At 51.1% G+C, this 17,070-nt stretch overlaps 8 protein-coding genes across 8 annotated transcripts; 2 read left to right on the forward strand and 6 right to left on the reverse strand.

Annotated features, from left to right (window-relative positions):
* Positions 1-60: 60 nt before the first annotated feature.
* On the reverse strand, positions 61-709 carry GT037_009617 (acyl-n-acyltransferase; the record flags this gene model as incomplete). Its single annotated transcript, XM_038934664.1, has 2 exons — positions 61-467; positions 541-709. Coding segments are annotated over 2 exons (576 nt in total), but the record flags the coding sequence as incomplete, so codon positions are not given.
* A 466-nt stretch (positions 710-1,175) lies between these two features.
* GT037_009618 (uncharacterized protein) lies at positions 1,176-3,878 on the reverse strand (the record flags this gene model as incomplete). Its single annotated transcript, XM_038934665.1, has 5 exons — positions 1,176-1,835; positions 1,886-2,297; positions 2,351-2,501; positions 2,554-3,422; positions 3,478-3,878. The coding sequence occupies 5 exons, from the start codon at positions 3,876-3,878 to the stop codon at positions 1,176-1,178; spliced, it is 2,493 nt and encodes an 830-aa protein (XP_038782466.1).
* Positions 3,879-8,510: 4,632 nt separating this feature from the next.
* On the reverse strand, positions 8,511-9,104 carry GT037_009619 (60s ribosomal protein l21; the record flags this gene model as incomplete). The annotated part of the gene is made up of 3 exons (XM_038934666.1): positions 8,511-8,857; positions 8,919-9,013; positions 9,064-9,104. 3 exons carry the CDS (start codon positions 9,102-9,104, stop codon positions 8,511-8,513), a joined length of 483 nt encoding a protein of 160 aa, XP_038782467.1.
* A 225-nt stretch (positions 9,105-9,329) lies between these two features.
* On the forward strand, positions 9,330-10,116 carry GT037_009620 (40s ribosomal protein s9; the record flags this gene model as incomplete). The annotated part of the gene is made up of 4 exons (XM_038934667.1): positions 9,330-9,394; positions 9,470-9,568; positions 9,650-9,883; positions 9,936-10,116. 4 exons carry the CDS (start codon positions 9,330-9,332, stop codon positions 10,114-10,116), a joined length of 579 nt encoding a protein of 192 aa, XP_038782468.1.
* A 688-nt stretch (positions 10,117-10,804) lies between these two features.
* Positions 10,805-12,132, reverse strand: GT037_009621 (deoxyribose-phosphate aldolase; the record flags this gene model as incomplete). Its single annotated transcript, XM_038934668.1, has 2 exons — positions 10,805-11,611; positions 11,743-12,132. 2 exons carry the CDS (start codon positions 12,130-12,132, stop codon positions 10,805-10,807), a joined length of 1,197 nt encoding a protein of 398 aa, XP_038782469.1.
* A 982-nt stretch (positions 12,133-13,114) lies between these two features.
* GT037_009622 (40s ribosomal protein s27) lies at positions 13,115-13,636 on the reverse strand (the record flags this gene model as incomplete). The annotated part of the gene is made up of 4 exons (XM_038934669.1): positions 13,115-13,175; positions 13,230-13,376; positions 13,431-13,468; positions 13,634-13,636. 4 exons carry the CDS (start codon positions 13,634-13,636, stop codon positions 13,115-13,117), a joined length of 249 nt encoding a protein of 82 aa, XP_038782470.1.
* Positions 13,637-14,563: 927 nt separating this feature from the next.
* Positions 14,564-15,454, forward strand: GT037_009623 (galactoside o-acetyltransferase; the record flags this gene model as incomplete). The annotated part of the gene is made up of 2 exons (XM_038934670.1): positions 14,564-14,664; positions 14,869-15,454. The coding sequence occupies 2 exons, from the start codon at positions 14,564-14,566 to the stop codon at positions 15,452-15,454; spliced, it is 687 nt and encodes a 228-aa protein (XP_038782471.1).
* A 591-nt stretch (positions 15,455-16,045) lies between these two features.
* GT037_009624 (uncharacterized protein) lies at positions 16,046-17,038 on the reverse strand (the record flags this gene model as incomplete). Its single annotated transcript, XM_038934671.1, has 8 exons — positions 16,046-16,158; positions 16,208-16,424; positions 16,475-16,596; positions 16,650-16,664; positions 16,715-16,731; positions 16,784-16,801; positions 16,854-16,904; positions 16,989-17,038. The coding sequence occupies 8 exons, from the start codon at positions 17,036-17,038 to the stop codon at positions 16,046-16,048; spliced, it is 603 nt and encodes a 200-aa protein (XP_038782472.1).
* Positions 17,039-17,070: the final 32 nt, after the last annotated feature.

Genomic DNA, 17,070 nt, shown 5'->3' on the forward strand with positions numbered 1-17,070 from the left:
CCCCCCGAAACTCTTGTTGCTCTTTCCAAACTATGTTTAGACCCAGCCATGACCTCACCATACGTCCTCGGCGCTGACCTCGAACTTCTCCCCGTCGACTCTGACGCACTCCCCATCCTTGTCCCTACTACAGCTCTTCCGCATATCCAACGCGTCCTCGCCATCGTTGTAATAGTCCTTGACAACCCTGTAAACGCTATATCCCATCTTGCGATACAGCTCTTTGGCAATCTCATTGCTCCTGCGCACAAACAGATCGACGAACCAGGCGTTGGCTGCGTCGGACGAGCGCTCCAATGCAGACGACAAGGCCGTTGCGTGGCCGAGGCGGCGCGCGCCGGGTGCAACGGTGAGGGCGGTGATGTGACCGTGGTAGGGGAGGTAGTTTGGGTATTGGACGCCGGTGGTCGAGGGCTTGTAGGGCTTTATTGGGGGTTCGAAGGGCGAGGACTCGAGTTTGCCTAGGACTGGCATTTTGTTAGTGTTTCTCCATCATCTTCAGACATGACATGTGGAGTGAGGAAGTCTCAGGAGTCGTACTGTAGCCTTCAATCTCGCCGTCCATGCCCTCTATTATCTGACAAAGCTCGGGCCATTTTGTCAGGTACTCGAGGTAGAAACCAATGTTGTACGTTTCGGTGAGGTGGTCGAGGTTGCATTCGGATACTCGAAGGAGGTCGGTAGGGCGCATGGGCCGGATTGTCGCCATTCTGCCGTATAGGCCTGTGCCGGCACGAAGCGACACGTCGAGGGTGGTGGTGGTGGTGGTGGGGTGGGCGTGGGTGCGACGTGCTGGAGACATGATGCATGGCGGCACTCCCGCGGGCAAGTCTCGCTTAGACTCGCTGGTTGCTTTTGCACCGTCATTTCACCCTGACATGCTAACCCTGATTTCGTACAAGGTACATTATGACTTATCAACATATGAAATCCGTTGCTGACGTCAGTGCCATGTCTAAGCTATTGTTACAGAATGGGTATAGAGCAAATCAACAACAGCGCAGTACCGCCCGACCACCCGGTCTATATATCTGTCATCCGTCTTTCACGTGTCATTAATCCAAAGTCCGCTTCACTTTAGTATATTCTCGTTGCACCATCTCTCCTTTCCACACGCACAGGCGTTGCCGTTCCCACGGCTATCTCTTCCTCTTCCTGAACCGAAGTCAGCAAGGTTAGATGCGGAAAGAGTCAACACTGGCCTGGGGACCATTGACGTAATCCTTGACCGACGAACCAGCCGACCGCAGTCCGCGCTGGTCGTAACTCATTGGGCTTTGCGCCCGGTGCGGACTTGATGGGTTGCGCAAGGCATCCATGTGACGGGATACGCCATTGCCGTTCGCATAGCCGTTCGTGTAAGGAGACGCCCCACGTGAAGATTGGGAATACGAGCTGGTTTCGTTGCCAAAGTCGTCGAACCGGGGAGTTTGGTATGGTCGCGAGGTTTGCGCTAGGTTGTTGCCGCGGATGTCGTTAGGAATAGGCGGTGCCTGGCGGAATCTACGATGCGGCGCAATGTGCTCTTTCTCGTCAACGAGGACAACCATCCATACACCCACTGATCCGTTCTGGCCGAGCAAAGGAGTGCAGTGTATCCACCGGGGTCGGCCCTCTTCGTAATGGTCTTCGAGGTCTGACACGGCGTGCGGTAGCCAGCGAATCTTCGCCGTAACACCGCGCGACCCGTCTGAAAGCGCGTCACTGAGAGACTCTCGGACACGGTTGCTCCCACCAATGCGATCGAGGAACCGTGATTGGAGGATGCCTGGAACACGAAGGGACGGCGATGTAAAGAGGATGCGCAGGGATGGCGCTGGGCGCACAACAAGGTACTAGTATATGTCAGTCGTGTATCATCACACACAAAGGGACGGCCACTCACATGTTTATACGGACCAGACAGCCTACCGTCTGGCTTGGGTGCTGGCTTCTCAGCCCTATCCACGTCATACGTCGACTGATCCTGTATCAGCAGTCTGGGCTTGTGCTGCATATTCGCTTCGTCCTGCTCTTCTAGGTGTTCCCTATGCATGTTGCCGCCATACTTCCGCACCGTCTCCAGCTCCGTGTTGTTGAACATTTCACTGAGTGCTTGGAACTCATCTTTCGGCGGCTCCTTCTCTTTGTGGCCTTCTTCCTCGTCAAGCATCCGCCGGAAAGCCTCGAGATCGGTGCTGTCCTTCACAAGACCAGAGATGTCGATTTGCGCGCCAATGAAATAACGAAGATTCCCTCGTGAGTCGAGTAAAGGCGCAATCATCAAAAGATTCATGAATGGCGATCCATCACGGCGACTGTTGTGTGGTTAACGATGTGCTAAACACACAAGGTCATACGAGTTACTTACTAGTTCAGGAACACTTCACTGTGATCTCTTCCTTCCCGAGCAGCCATTCCAAAACGCTCTACACTGCTCCGATTCGTCTTTGGACCTTGAAGGAAACGACAGTTGCGCCCAATCGCGTACCCAACGCCATACTGCGTTGTACGATGAAATTCTAGTATCAGATTAGCAGATGCTCATTTTCCATGTGGGCGAGGTTCACTAACCTTCGGACGCGAAGATGATCGGATTGTCCGTCCTGGACGGGTCTGTCAGGCAGAAAACTTCGGCCAAACCCTCGCTAGCCTCACGAAGCATCGGAGGTAAATTCCCTGTGACGCGCTTCGCAATGCTCACGCTAACGACTTGGGTGAAGACGTGCGTAATGAACGCCGGAAGATCGTCACGGACCAGGACATCAAAGGCCCGATTGGCTTTTTCCTCCAGGACTGCATTCATTGTATTTCGTGCTGGAGTCTCGGTAAATTCTAGCCCAGGGATGGGCTCCAGCGCTTCTGCAACGGCGTTGGCATAGCTGATGGCTCTTAGCGCTTTCAGTGCATCCAGGTAGTAGATCAAAGTAGGAAGTGAATCGGGACGGGCCACGCTCAGAAAGGACGTGAATCGAAGCAGTGACGCAGTGTCGGCAAAGATGGCCTGCAGATGTCCCCTTGAGAAGAGTTGCTCAGATCTGGTTTCGAGCGAGTATTGGGATCTCGCGTTCTCGACGGGTGCGCTGACAAGGTCGAATGAATGAGGGTCATCTTCCAGTAATGGCGAAAGTCGATCGCCGTCATCTATCATTCCACCTTTCTGCTGCAACGGCGCAAGTTGTTGAGTTGTAATGGATGGTGCAGCAGACTCGTATGATATCACAGAGTCGGCCGAACTTCGTATCGTTGTTGGGTCATTAGTAGTGATTCGTGATGACTGCACGTTTTGCGGCACTGCACTAGATGTGCGTGACATGCTTCGAGCACGAGACTGTTGCATGTCTGGTGTCGGTGTCGAACGTCCGTTGTTAGGAGATGATGGCTCAGCGCTCAGTCGTCTTTGCAACGATATACGCTTTTGGGTGGCCCGAGGAGTGACGGAACTGTTGGAGAATGAGCAATGAAAACCAACTGTCTGGAGGGTAGTTGAAGTAGTACCTGGTCCGGAAAGGGATATGGATATCCTTCCTTGTAAAGTCTATCTGGGGTGCAGGAGCAGAAGTATCGTCATCTGAAAGCCAACTTTCATGTCGCTCGGGATCAACCGGTCTAGTGACGGGTGAAAGAGGGGCGCTCCTTGTAATCGAATTAGACGCATCTTGCATGGTCGCGAAGTCGAGGACCAGCGGTTCATTAAACGCACCGCCACTGCCGTTGACATTGGGGTTGGCATCCGTATCGGGGGCCATGACGCTATCGACATACGCTGGGGCCAACTCGGTTGAGCTCCCCATTTTGGCTGAATGGATAGTGATGTTTGATTTCCTAGCAGCGTCAGAAGACTTTTTGGAAGAGAACACCCCGTGTGCTGATCGCATCTTGTTCTTAAACATGGCCATTAGAATCGTGGACGGCTACAACGCCGCACAACGTCAAAAACAAAAGGGACAAGTGCGGAAGTTTGATAAATGGGGTGCGGCAACGACAGCGTATTGGGGAAGAAGACGCAGATCGATGACGGAGAGAAAGGTATCTGGAAGGTAAACATACCGGAGAACCCAGTAAAACCTGACACGTTCAATAGGTCCCTTGTCTCCGAGTAGTTTGGTACTAGTCGGTCGCCTGGCTACTGCTGCTAAGACGTCGACTCGCTGGCGTCTGCTTTGGGCACCAGAAAGATCGATTTAGTCTGGAAGGCTAATGTTCCGGCAGCAAGGATGCCGATTGCGCCGATAGTATGGGCTAATGCAGGCACGCTTGAGATGTCGGCGATCGTGAAATATGCCTTCCGCTGCGAAGAATCGAAGATTGAGGCTTGAAGTCCTCAAATAGGGTCGCGTATTAAGACAGGGGTACGAGATGATATCGATGTTTTATACGCTAACAGCACTGCAAGCTGAGATCTACGATGGATCTGTGAGTATCGTCGAAGAGTCGAAGACGTCGATGTTGTCGCGGTCGTTGCAGTTGGAACAAAGTTAGGAGGTTGGTCGCGCATAACCAACCCCCGCATCCGCCGCAAGTATACTTTGTTTTGTGCACCTCGCGGCATACTTTACAACAACCGGTGATCCCTGCGCAAATCTTCAGACCGCCATGGCTAGAAAGACTCCCGCGGTCTGCATCGTGATGTGTTCCGTGGGTCGGTATTCTTATCCGACTTTTGTAACTGTCATGATCCTGGACACCTTTGCTGAAGGAACACCGGGTTTTCGGTCTAACCAGGTGCAGTCGTGATCTGTGCATCCACAGATTTCCTGCTGCCCGTGCTTCATATACGACGACGACTACGATAATCTCGGGGTGCCATTCCAGCCTGATGGAGCTTCTTCCGACAGTCTCTCTTCAGCTGTCAGTTGTCAACTTGTCGTGCCTCCCGTAACCTTTGCGCTAGGGGAACGGGTTCATTCTCCAGGTTTGCGGTTCGATATTAGACAATATATCACTCTTCCTGCTCATGGCCGACTGGCACCGATTGCATCTTCACACCACGCTATCGCTTTCGGATTGTAAAGTCACTCGGAATCGACATTTGCAGATTACAATCTGACTCGACGATGCCTAAAGTGGTATGCAGGGCATTACTCGCAAGCTTGCGTCAGCGCAGATCTTCTTTTGTGGAAGTCCCTTGCATGAAATGGTTTTCTAGGGACATGGATATGTAACCCCACTCCAGACGAAGGGTGCTTTGGTGTTGAGCTTTACGGCGTCTCAGCGGCGAATTAACTTTGTCTGTTATTCCGCTACTGCAACCGAGCCGACAACGTTGCAGCATGACGTGTAATGATCTGTTACGAGCTGTGGACCCACGGTAGCTGTTGCTGGCCTCGACGTGTCGATGCAGGGCGTGTTAATGTCCGAAAACTTCGGCTGGGTCACTTTTGTGCTGTTGTCCGAGGGGCCATCGTTCCTTTTTGCGGGTGGTGGAGAACGAGCTCCGATGTCAGCGCGGCACGTGTCGTGTGTGGGTCGGCGCTGGCTCGTGCAATGTGGGCTGAAGTTGCGCACACAGCGTCGCGTGGCAGCGTCATGCCCTCTTCGTTGACAGTGTCGACTAACCTCCACTAGATGCATAACGAAACTTGGAAGCCTAATGTTTCATTGCCACACTGTGCAGCCAACTGCGCACTCAATATGCACCAAACCAAAGGCTCACTCCGCCCACTCGCAGCCAACGAAAAGATGCGCCTAGATCCGGAATCTAGATGCCTTCGTTCTTAGCTTCGAGGCAAGGGAAATCGATGGAATCCCCTGAATCTAGGAAACTTTCGCAGCTCGGCTGCACGATTCCCTGGGTTCGCTCTCCAAGTTAACTTTCACATTCACGTCATTTTAGTACTGATCTCAGGCGTCGGTAGCAGCCGATAAAGTCCAAATCAAACCTTCGACAGCGCCAAGCCCTGGACGGTCACGTGCAGCACATCACAATATCACTCCGATACTCTTCAATGTCACTCCAATACTCCTGCCAATTAGATTAGTTTTTTCTTATAATGTCAGTCGGAGCGAATAATGGACACATGTAGTAATATCAGACGACAGAAGAGCGTACTGTCGCTTACCCAGACATATCACCTTTCCGTCCGAACGATGTTCACGCGTCTCCAGTCCTATCTGTTGGCACGCCGGAGGTCGTTCAAAAGCATGGACGAACAGATTGGAAGATTACAAGAGAGTTCAATACAGGGTCGCCGTACTAAAGGATCCGACTTCTTGGATACTTGGGTAGTTTGAGTGGTAGCATCATTTGACCAGCAATGCCCACCATGAATGCCCTTTTCCCATGAAGAAGACCTCGTTACGAGAATAGAGATCTGACAGCCGTTCGGTGTGTCCCACAGCCGATCAAGGCCTTAATTTCAAGCGATGTTGTGTTGTCTTATCGGCCTGCATAAGAAAATCAATCATGTGAATGCGCTACAAGACTTTAGCTCAGGTAAAGCCACTTGGTAACAATGAGAAAAGAACGGCGGGAGCACAACAAACCAGCGTTCCCTGGCGGACGAGACAATTGGTGGAAGCAGCAGAGCATGTGTTCGGCGGTTATGCGGAGGACCGCGGCGCAATGTGGCATTGCTCGACGGTACGGGACTACGTACCACGCTGAGTCCCTTCAAATGTTATCTTGTGTTCCTCCTCCCTCGGCCACTTTCTGAACTTGATCGTACGATGACTTCAGTTGTGCGATATTCTCGGTGGTACCCATCCAATCTAGAAAGAGTTCCCGCAACTCAAATATCCGAATATCAAGAAGTGGCTGCCTTGCGAAGCGCCTGAATCCCATCAACATGGCACCGTTCCAACAATGTTTGCTAGTCAAATACTGCTGTTCAGAGCACTACAACAATGGTATTGACTTGCGCACTGGGCCGACGGCGACGTGTGCGAGAAGAGAAGGAGCGATAATGTGCCAGAAAAGGTAGAACGCATATTGAGTTTGTGGGATGCTGATCAGCAAGTTGGTGCTCTTATTTCCTGCGTCAGTTTCATGGTCAAAGTCATGCGGCGCTTTCCGAGCACAAAGGTAATGTATCGCAACCGAACAGACTGCCGAGACTAGAGACATCAAGGAAAGCACATCGTGTGTCATGACAAAGCATTCATTAACATCCTCATACATGAGATAATTCGCCACTTGCGCAACTATAGAGGTCGAAGACTCATCCTTACCCTGCGTTCGAAGCCCACACAAGATGTAACAAGTAGACAAGGAAGCACGCTCGATCGTGTGATGAACGACTGAGGCAACTTGCAGTGATTGTGTTCAGGCGTAAGAGCATTACTACAATCCAAACGCGGTAGCTCATCCGACCCCCAGGAACGATAAGGTTTGCCTTTACTATCAAACCAATCAGTGTTAAGCTTTCAAGATTTCAAGGTACGTTTCGCATTTGGACGATGTCAGGAAGGTTTCTGGTTGTGCTTCTGTTTACGAAGGCTGCTACCCGTCCAACTTCCAGACCACATCTACGACATGGGATGGTGCATAAACTACGCTAGCGAGTTGAATTATCGAGGAACTAAACAGAGCGTGAGGGTGTGACTTCCGTTGGCAAGCAAACGGTGGAGAATAGAAGGCATGATGTAATCTACCATCTGAGCACCACGAACCGATGCAAACAGACCTCAGGAGCCTGCCGCACAAGAACCTGGGTTGCGACTGTGTGCATATCCGTCTAGCCTAGAATAGTGCATACTGAGACTAAGTATACAGGACACAGATAGAACTGGCACCGTTGTTACTAAGCTGCACTTTTCGGGACAGATCATCGTGGTTGCAATATTTTAACACGGTCTTGGATAGGTCAGAGTCGAGCATATCCAAGCTAGGCTAACATAGTTAGTACTAACCACGGATGTTCTGGCAATAGGAAGACACCATGACACCGTAGAGGCGAGTATCCCGAAGTCTGTTGTCAATTCATGCCTTGATTTTCATTGAACTCGCGTTATTTCGTTGATTCTAGTCAGCACCAAATTGTACCCTAGAGATGTCTGCTACATTCTATTACGTGCCCAAGGCAAAGCAGGGTAGAACTAAGTGAGTATATTCGCGGTGCATTATGTGAGTACATTGCCTATTGTCAACCTTATAAGCCCTGCGATCCAGAAGGAAATGTATGAAGTGCTTATGCAGAGAGCTGAAAACTACGAAGCAAACAAGAACAGACCTGCATGTAGTGGCACATGTATAGGACAGAGTGAATAGGCAGTGAAAAGCCAGGGATATTATGTCAGAGTGCGGAATGTGATGGAAAGCGTTCATTTGTCGTAGGCGGTCATAACAGCAATGGCTAACACTACAGACGAGCAAGACACTGCATTGACTGGGATTGGAAGATGATGTTTATTGGCGTGAGGGGTCACTCAAAGCCATGTTGGCACACCACTATATCTGCACCATGGTATCGCCGCTTTCCATGCGTAAGAAAGTGCAGAAAGAGAGAATAATCGAGAAGTCCGAGAAACCACGCCGTTGACCATCCGTATCCCATTTTGCCAGCCAATACACCCGAGCCGACTGTCCACGTCTAAATGTAGGTCTCGTAAGGGATGGGTGTGATGTTCTCCGGCTTTTGCTCCTTAAGGCTGACAATGTGCTCGGTGCGGGGCTGGGCGGGCTGGCGCTTCATCTGCTGGGGCTCGCCAGTCTCCTTGGCCTTTTGTTGCTTGGCGAAGTTGAGCTTGACGCGCTTGAGGAAGTCCTCTCGTGAGCGGGAGTGGCGGACGTGCTCGATGCGGACGTTGATGCGCTTCTCCATGTATCGGTTGCCGACCTGCTTCTGGAGGATAACACCGACAGCGGACTTGGTGACGTTGTAGACGATACCGGTCTTGCCGTGGTAGACCTTGTAGGGCATACCCTTCTGGACCGCACCTGTTTGCTCATGAGTCCTCCGCCTTGAATCGCTCTCGCTGGATTTCTGGGGGTTTCGTACCGTTGGCTACGACATCGACGATATCACCGACCTTGTACTGCTTGAGGTAGGTCGAGAGAGGAATCATTCCTTTCTTCTTGAAATCGCGAGAGAAACTGTCGCAGCGTCAGCAATCGTCGCATGGGCGTCACAATAGTTAACGTACGCATAGCGCGTACCCGCGCGAAGACCGGCTGCGTGACCCATTGTGTGTGAGTGTGGGCTGGTTGTTGTTGCTGCGGCGGGGAAATTGGAAGGTCGTGGTGTTCGTGTGATATTTTGACCGACTGCATCGTGCCTTCCAAGCTCGCTTAAGGGCGCCAATCACGGCGCCAATCATTGTAGTGGCCCGGGCGTTCGCACCTTCCGCGACGAAATTAAGCCAAACTTCTCAACGTCCTGCTCCTCCGAACTCACCACTCGACAACTACAATGGCGCCCCGTTCCTACTCCAAGACGTACAGCGTCCCACGTCGTCCTTTCGAGTCCGCTCGTCTGTATGTGATACTCCATGGCCACTGAGCGAGAGCGTGCTCCGCTTATGTCTGGAACACAAGTTAATGTTGGATTAGGGATACTGAGCTGAAGCTCGTCGGCGAGTATGGTCTCCGCAACAAGCGTGAGGTCTGGCGCGTCCAGTTGACTCTGTCCAAGATCCGTCGTGCCGCTCGGTAAGTTTTCATCGCAACCGCCTGCGCGCAATTGAATCGATGCGCAGTGTGCGAGACATGAAATCGCTAACAGTTTGCCAGTTCGCTTCTTACTCTCGACGAGAAGGACCCCAAGCGCCTCTTCGAGGGTAACGCTCTCATTCGCCGTCTCGTACGTGTCGGTGTCCTTGACGAGTCCCGCATGAAGCTCGATTACGTCTTGGCCCTCAAGATTGAGGACTTCTTGGAGCGCCGTCTTCAGACCTGCGTCTACAAGCTTGGTCTCGCCAAGTCTATCCACCACGCTCGTGTCCTGATCCGCCAGCGCCACATCCGGTATGCATCTGCCCTCAATTGATCAAAAACCGTGCGACTAACAACATCACAGTGTCGGCAAGCAGATCGTCAACGTCCCCTCCTTCATGGTCCGCCTCGACTCCCAGAAGCACATCGACTTCGCTCTGACCTCGCCATTCGGTGGCGGCCGCCCTGGCCGTGTCAGGAGGAAGAAGGCCAAGGCCGCTGAGAAGGGTGGTGACGAGGATGCTGGCGAGGAGGACGAGGAGTAGATTACACGTCAAAAGGAATGATTCACGGATGATCGGCGTTCGGCATGACGGGATGAATCTCTTCGACAGTTATCCTGTCCTTGAAAGCACTATATCCCTTGCGGGTCTGGGCTGGTGGATGATCTACATATACATCATGTAGACACTACCCAAAATTTTCAACTGCCATCGTCTGTCTCTATCTGCTCATAATGTCCGTGATGTTGTGCAGACCTCCGTATCATGATTGGTAATCCGACCAAGAGTCTGTACGAATGGTACCCTAGGTCAGACAGTGCGAGAGGGTATCCGCTCTATGCTTTACTTGTGCCCAGTATCGCACCGCATACAAGAGGAAAATGAAACAAGTACAGAGACAATATGCCTTGCCTTGCAGCCTACGTTAGGTTTAAACTAGAAAACTTATGAGACTGATAGCATTGTAGGATTCCTGATCCTTTTCATCTGTACTATATCGCTTAACATATAATTCCGTAGTGGGGCGAGGCAGGGTGCACTCTTAGAACTATCTAGTTTTTCCTCCTGACAAAGTGATTGCACCTTTAGAGTGTTTGCTGCCCCTGATTTACAAGACGTAGCGAGCATCTTAAACCTACCACATACTCATGTCGCAGCTCAAGTAGTACAACAATGACTGAATGTACCTATTGATCAAGTGTCTGAATTTCCTCTTTACTACTTGATATCTCTAGTACTCAGATTCATCGGTGTATAACCGCGTGACCGGGCTAGGTCTCCTGCCCTCGGAATTCAACCCAGCCGCAACCCTCTCCTCGCCTACCTTGGCTCTCGCCTCCTGCATGATCCACAGGCCTGAACTAGTTCCCAGCCTCGTTGCGCCAGCCTCTAGCATTTTCACCGCAGTGTCCAAGTCCCTGACTCCACCACTGGCCTTGACTTCCATCTTCTTCTTGCCTATTTTACGCGATGCAAGGTACTCTGCCGCAGCTACCATGAGCTTCACGTTGGGAAGATTAGCGCCCGGTCCGTTGAAGCCTGTAGATGTCTTGATAAAATCGAAGCTAGCGGCAGCGGCAAGATGAGACGCGGCAAGAATCTGGGCAGAATTCAATTGCGAAGTTTCGAGGATGAGTTTGAGTGTTGTAGGGGCAGGACAGAGACTTCTTATGCTAGCCAATTCCCTGTATATGGCGCTGTAGTCTGGGATTCCTCCTGTTTCTTCTTCTTCAATATCGCTGCTTCCGGCGTTGATGGCTGTGTTGGCAGCGGTGATGCTGTCGATTGCTGAGTCACGGGCGGTGAGGATGTGGTCTGCTGGTGGGGAAGCAGGTCGGTTGTGCTTGGTGAGTAAGGAATAGTTGAGGACGACATCGAGTTCTGCGGCACCCGCTGCTACGGCGGCACGTGCTTCTTGCAGCTTGTAGTATGTGTCTTGGGTTCCTTCATGGAAACCGACGACGCAGGCGACGAGGACGTCAGTGCCTTTGAGGTTGGAAACGCAGCGTTGGACGTAGTTGAGGCGGACGCAAACTGACTGCAAAGCTTGTCAGTCGGAGGCTCCTGGATACCGTGGCGCATAGCGCGTGTCTTGCAGCTTCATAGCCTAACAATATAACTCTTCCTTATCTCGAACGACCAGCCTCAATACTCTGGGAATGGACACACCTTGAAGTTTTCCGTCCTTGCCTCACTACACAGCCCATCGATAGCGGTTGTCGTCGCATCCAACTTGAGCACGGTATGATCCACCGTCTTAGCCAACTCTTTCAGCGCTTCTTCTCCATTCCTCATCCTTGGGCCTTCGTAAACCTTCTTCGCCCTTTCTCCACTGTCCACCTCTTTCATGACATTCTTGATAGTCTCATCGATTTGCGCCTTCCACTCCTCGTTAGTATACCGATCGGTCATCATCTCGACAGGATTCGATTTATCGTCGCCGAGCTCCGGGTTAGCGGCGAGGAATCCGCGGATCAGAACTTCAGATTCCGTCAAGGGGATGGGGTGGGGGTTTGACGGAACTGGTCCTCCCGCGCCTGCTGATGATGAGGTAGACATTTTTTTTCACAACGCGCTGGCGCGTGTTTGTTGATATTGATCTTGATTATTGACGGATCTATTTTAGTGCCACTCGGAATGGAAGCCGTGGGGACGCGCGAGCGAACGAACGTGCGAATGGCTGTATTGACGATGACGTGAGGTGGCTTGTACTCGACTCGTGTCCAAGCATTAATTGGAATAAGGAAATTACACGAACAGTTATGCAGCGGCGTTGCCTCCTGTCTTTAAAAAGTGACGGCCGTATCGACTACTATCAATGAGAATTGGTGTTTTGGCGGAGGTCGGCGTTTTGCCAGTCATGTGGGCAGACGTAGGGAAGGTGCCATGAACTGGCCAGGGGGTCTCGGCCACGCTTCCCCACTTTGACAGCAGAAAACCTAGCCAAGAATGATGTCCTTCTATTCTAGGCAAAGAGCAAGGCTTTTTGCGATACTAGTAAGTCACGGAGGTATCAAATCTGTAAGGCTTGGTATGGGGTCTACAAAGGATCCGAAGTAAAGCGTTCAGCACGTCAAACAAGTTAGAGTATTGCAAAACAATGCGGTACGCGCATGTACATGCCATCCAACAGAGAAGCCAAGATTCACCTTAGTTGTGTGTGAAATGAATGTGAGGATTTGACGCTTTGATTTACAAAGGACCGCTAGCATGCGTAGGTATCCTCGATTGCAAGCCGGTCCTCACCTCGGACGACTGATCCAAAGGCTCTGAAATGCTATCTCTCCTCCCACATGCATGTACATGAAAGCCGAAAGACCATGCCGAACAAAAGGAAATAGATTCGAGGAAAAAGGGTTGTCCATCAGCGCTGAGATATCCGGAACTCCCGTTTTTGTGACTTTTGCATTGACTCGGGTCGAAAGATCCCTCTTCTATCCTGCGGTCGAGTCGATCGGCGCCAATGAGATCTACACCCCTAAGCCATGATAGTCGTCATCGTAACCCATCAATCCCAGCTGTCATCACTCCGACGAAACGTTTACTTCCTTCGGAAAGAGCAGCCCTCGGTCAATCGCGCCTTGCCACCAGTGGGCTGGCACCTGTGAATGCGTTAGCCCATACCCTGGTTCTATGTCCGATTGTCCTAGACTTACAGGACCTGCGAGCAGCCCTGGCAGACGACGACTGTGTTGGCGTGCGAGAAGACGGTGGTGATGGTGAAGCATCCGGGGCACTTGACGTCCATGAAGAAGGAGCGGGGAGCGGGCACGAGGGTCTTGAGCTTGTGCTTGCGGGCCTCACTAGACACTTGTTAGTCGCAGGTCGAGGGCGAAGAGGAGGGAATATGTGCGTACGCGGCCGGGGAAGGGTTGAGAAGGTCAACTGCGAGAACCTGGAGCCCGGTTAGTTCAAAATCTTCATCGAGACATCTGAGGCGCAAGGCACGGCGACGAGAGGTTGCAAATTCGAGATGCAGTGGCGAACTCCGAGAGTCTCGTGTGCCCGCTCACAGACCCCTCTCGCGCGCTCCTAAATGCCCTCGGTGGCTCAAACTCACCATTTTGACGGTTTATGGAGAGTCTCTTGGTTTGGTTGATTGTCGTTGATGGCTTGAAGTCGATTGAATCGGGCGCGAGAGTCGAGACGGCTGGAGAGGGGAATCAATTTCGACATCCAGCGGCCACACATTCATTAGCGAGGGCGCTAGGATTCTTGGCGGTCCGTGCACATTGGTTTGCATTTACTGTTCTCGAAACTGCAGGACCTTTCTAAATGCTTTATTAAGCCTGATCATGTTCTGGCATTCACTCATGTCTGCATTGATCGCTGCAGGTGTCGTTGTGACTGCGTGCTGTTGATCGATGACGGAGTTCCTTCTAGGGCGGCAAAATGCCCACGTGATTCGAACATGAAAAGATCGCTCGCATTCAAGCATACATCTACAAAGACTCATAGAGCTCATGGGAGAAGCACATATCGAGAAAGAGTGTCCGAAAATAAGTGAAGGGGTGCAATTCCCCTGCATACAGCTACAGTAAGATCAGTGACTTGTCCTCGACTGTATAGCGAACTGCATCTCCAAAGCAAAGGCAAAAGACAGCGTCCAGATCGGGCCGAATAGGCAATATGATGTATTCAAGCACACGACACAAAAGATCTTCCCAGTTCGAGGATGCAAGTGAGCTCTCACTGGTCAGAAGTCGTGCCGCAAAATGTGGAACACTCGCTGCTGACCAGGAGTGTGGAAACACAGACAGTACGTTTTCTGTATGGCCCATCTGCTCCAGCTGAGTTATGGTCAGCGCTAAAGTGCGAGGTATTACCCCATTGCATCTGGGGCTGCTTCCTTACCTGTCCTTTTACCCCACTTAGCGTCAATTCCAAGGCTACCGTATACTCTGCTTCTGTTTATAAGGGTTAAGAACAGATGCAATGAAGACAAGAAAATAATACCATCGCTCAAACTACTGCTGATTTATCGTTCGACATGGCATCAAAAGAGAAAGATACGCAAGAGATAGAGACGGCGAAGAAGCTGAAGCATGTACCCTGGTGCGAGGAATACGAGAAGATGATCTCTGGGATGCTGTATGTAAAAAGCCCTTATCCAATTCCCTAGCATTACTTCACTCAGCTGTCCTAAAGTACGACTGGAAGATACTGTTATTATTGGAAATAGCAGACGCCTTCACAACGCAGTATAACTAGTGCTATCTGCAACTCATCGGACATTCGAAGCACATCATCCAGATTTCATCTCCTCACTGTTCCGCATAATTAACACAATCACAGCTACAATTCTTTCAGTCCCACCTTGATAGCCGCGCGCTTCAAAGCCAGAGCTTTCGCCAATAAATATAACACATGGTTCCCGGACCCCGAAACAACCGACTCGGGAAAAGGCTTCGATATCCTCGCCGCAGAACGTCTTCGAATGCTCAAAACAGTCATTGGCCATGTAGCCGACGATGACATCTTCATCGAACCGCCATTCAACATCGATTATGGCTGCAACATCTCCTTGGGCAAACGCTTTTACTCCAACTTCAATTTGACTATCCTAGACTGCTCGCTTGTAACGATAGGGGATCGGTGCATGTTTGGTCCTAATGTATCCATTTTCGCGGCTACACATGAAGCGGAAGTGCAATCGCGACGGGACAACATCGAATATGGAAAGCCTGTTGTGGTTGGTGATGACTGCTGGATTGGTGGGAACGTAGTCATCTTACCCGGAGTGACGATAGGGAGAGGAGTTACGGTGGGAGCGATGAGTGTTGTGACAAAGGATGTGCCAGACTTCTGTGTTGTCATGGGACAACCAGCTAGGGTAGTTAAGAAGGTCGCAGAGGTTCCGGTAGAGGAGAGTGCATCGTGAAAACGTCGAGCTTCTTCACAACCAGTATTTAGAAATCCATTCAAAGTATTGGACTTGTGTGTTTGAAGAGCGTAAGCTATCTGGCAGTTTCCTAAACAATATGACATCGATCCTGAAAGCGCTTCGGACTCAGCTCATCTATCCAAAACGCTCTCACCGCTGAGAGCGTGAACGCATATAGACCTCGCCAAACCAAGGAAAGAAGTGAAGGGAGCCAGCGCCGAAGCTGTACTGGAGCAAACATGTACAATAAAAGTATAAGAGCATCAAAGCGGTATAAAGGGGTAAGGGGAAGGTCTATACCGGGAGCACTACTAGCCAATCCGTGCTCCCATTCTGAGTATGCGTCCCATCCAGCTGGACTTGGACCAACATCAAACAGTTTGCCACCTTTTCCCAAAAAGCACAGAACTAGCGATAGGGTGAAAGTACGAAGAGGAAGTTGGGCGACACGGATACAGTGAAGATGGTGTGATGACAGGAGCTGAGTGTTGTGTACTTCGGTCGAGGTGCTGATAGCGTGCGGCCAGAACCAGTACTTTGTAGTAGTAGGATCGTGTTCAGGAAGGATAGCGAGAGGGTGTCATCGGCCTATAGGATGGTACAACCGCCGCTCTTGTCTTTGCTAGTCTTGACTTGTAGAGCCACACGGGCGGCTTCGGTAAAAGCCTCGTTAACACCTCGGTTCTTCATGGCAGAGCATTCTAGACATGTCAACTGGCTGTCGTTGATTTCAAAATTGACACAACTTACCCAGGTATCGCAGAGCCTTGATCTTCTCTGCTACGCGAAGACCCTCATTATAGTCGATGCATGGCTTCTCAGGCTGTTGGTCATCCGCGTCGTCATCTTCTTTTTTCCGCAGGTCACACTTGAGTGCAACCAGAACGAGCTTAACGCCAGGGCAGTTCTCTGCTATCTCGCCGACCCATTTCGTTTCTACGTTCTCGAGCGAGTCCGGTGAATCGACCTGTGCCCTATAAGTTAGTGTTTCGGCACAAAGACGGCGAATAATCGTACCGAAAAGCAAAGCATGATCGCGTGGGTGTCATCGTAGCTCAGCGATCGTAGCCTGTCGAACTCTTCCTGCCCAGCGGTGTCCCATAAACTAAGCTCGACGTGTGTGTTGTCGATGTAGATATCTGTAGCGCCACGTCAATTGTGTAAATAGGGATTTGTGAATAGGCGCACAAACCGTGTACGTAGTTCTCTGTAAGATTTGTTAGCGGTATGAAGTTAGAGTGCGAGGAGAGTCCTCACCAAATACTGTAGGCTCGCTGAAAGGGCTTTGTTAGCCTCAGACGCGTTTATTTTATGCAGATTACTCACTATACTGTTGGAAAGTAACTATTAATAAGTCAGTAAACTCCAGATATCGCACAAAAACGTTGGCACCTACCCTCTTGTGAATACATTAAGTAACGAGGTCTTGCCGCATGCACCGTCACCGCTGTCGGAGGTACGTTAGCCTTGTTCTGTCGCATCATGCGTCGATTACCCGAACAAAGAGAGCCGGCGCATATGAGAGACGTACAGCAGCACCAGCTTGCGCTGCACAGACTTTGTTCCACCGCACATGGGCATCGTGAAGGTCGCGTAGGGAGACTGGGCGATGG

This window comes from Alternaria burnsii (genome assembly GCF_013036055.1).
Source record: "Alternaria burnsii strain CBS107.38 chromosome Unknown 725, whole genome shotgun sequence".
In the NCBI taxonomy this organism is placed as follows: Eukaryota; Fungi; Ascomycota; class Dothideomycetes; order Pleosporales; family Pleosporaceae; genus Alternaria; species Alternaria burnsii.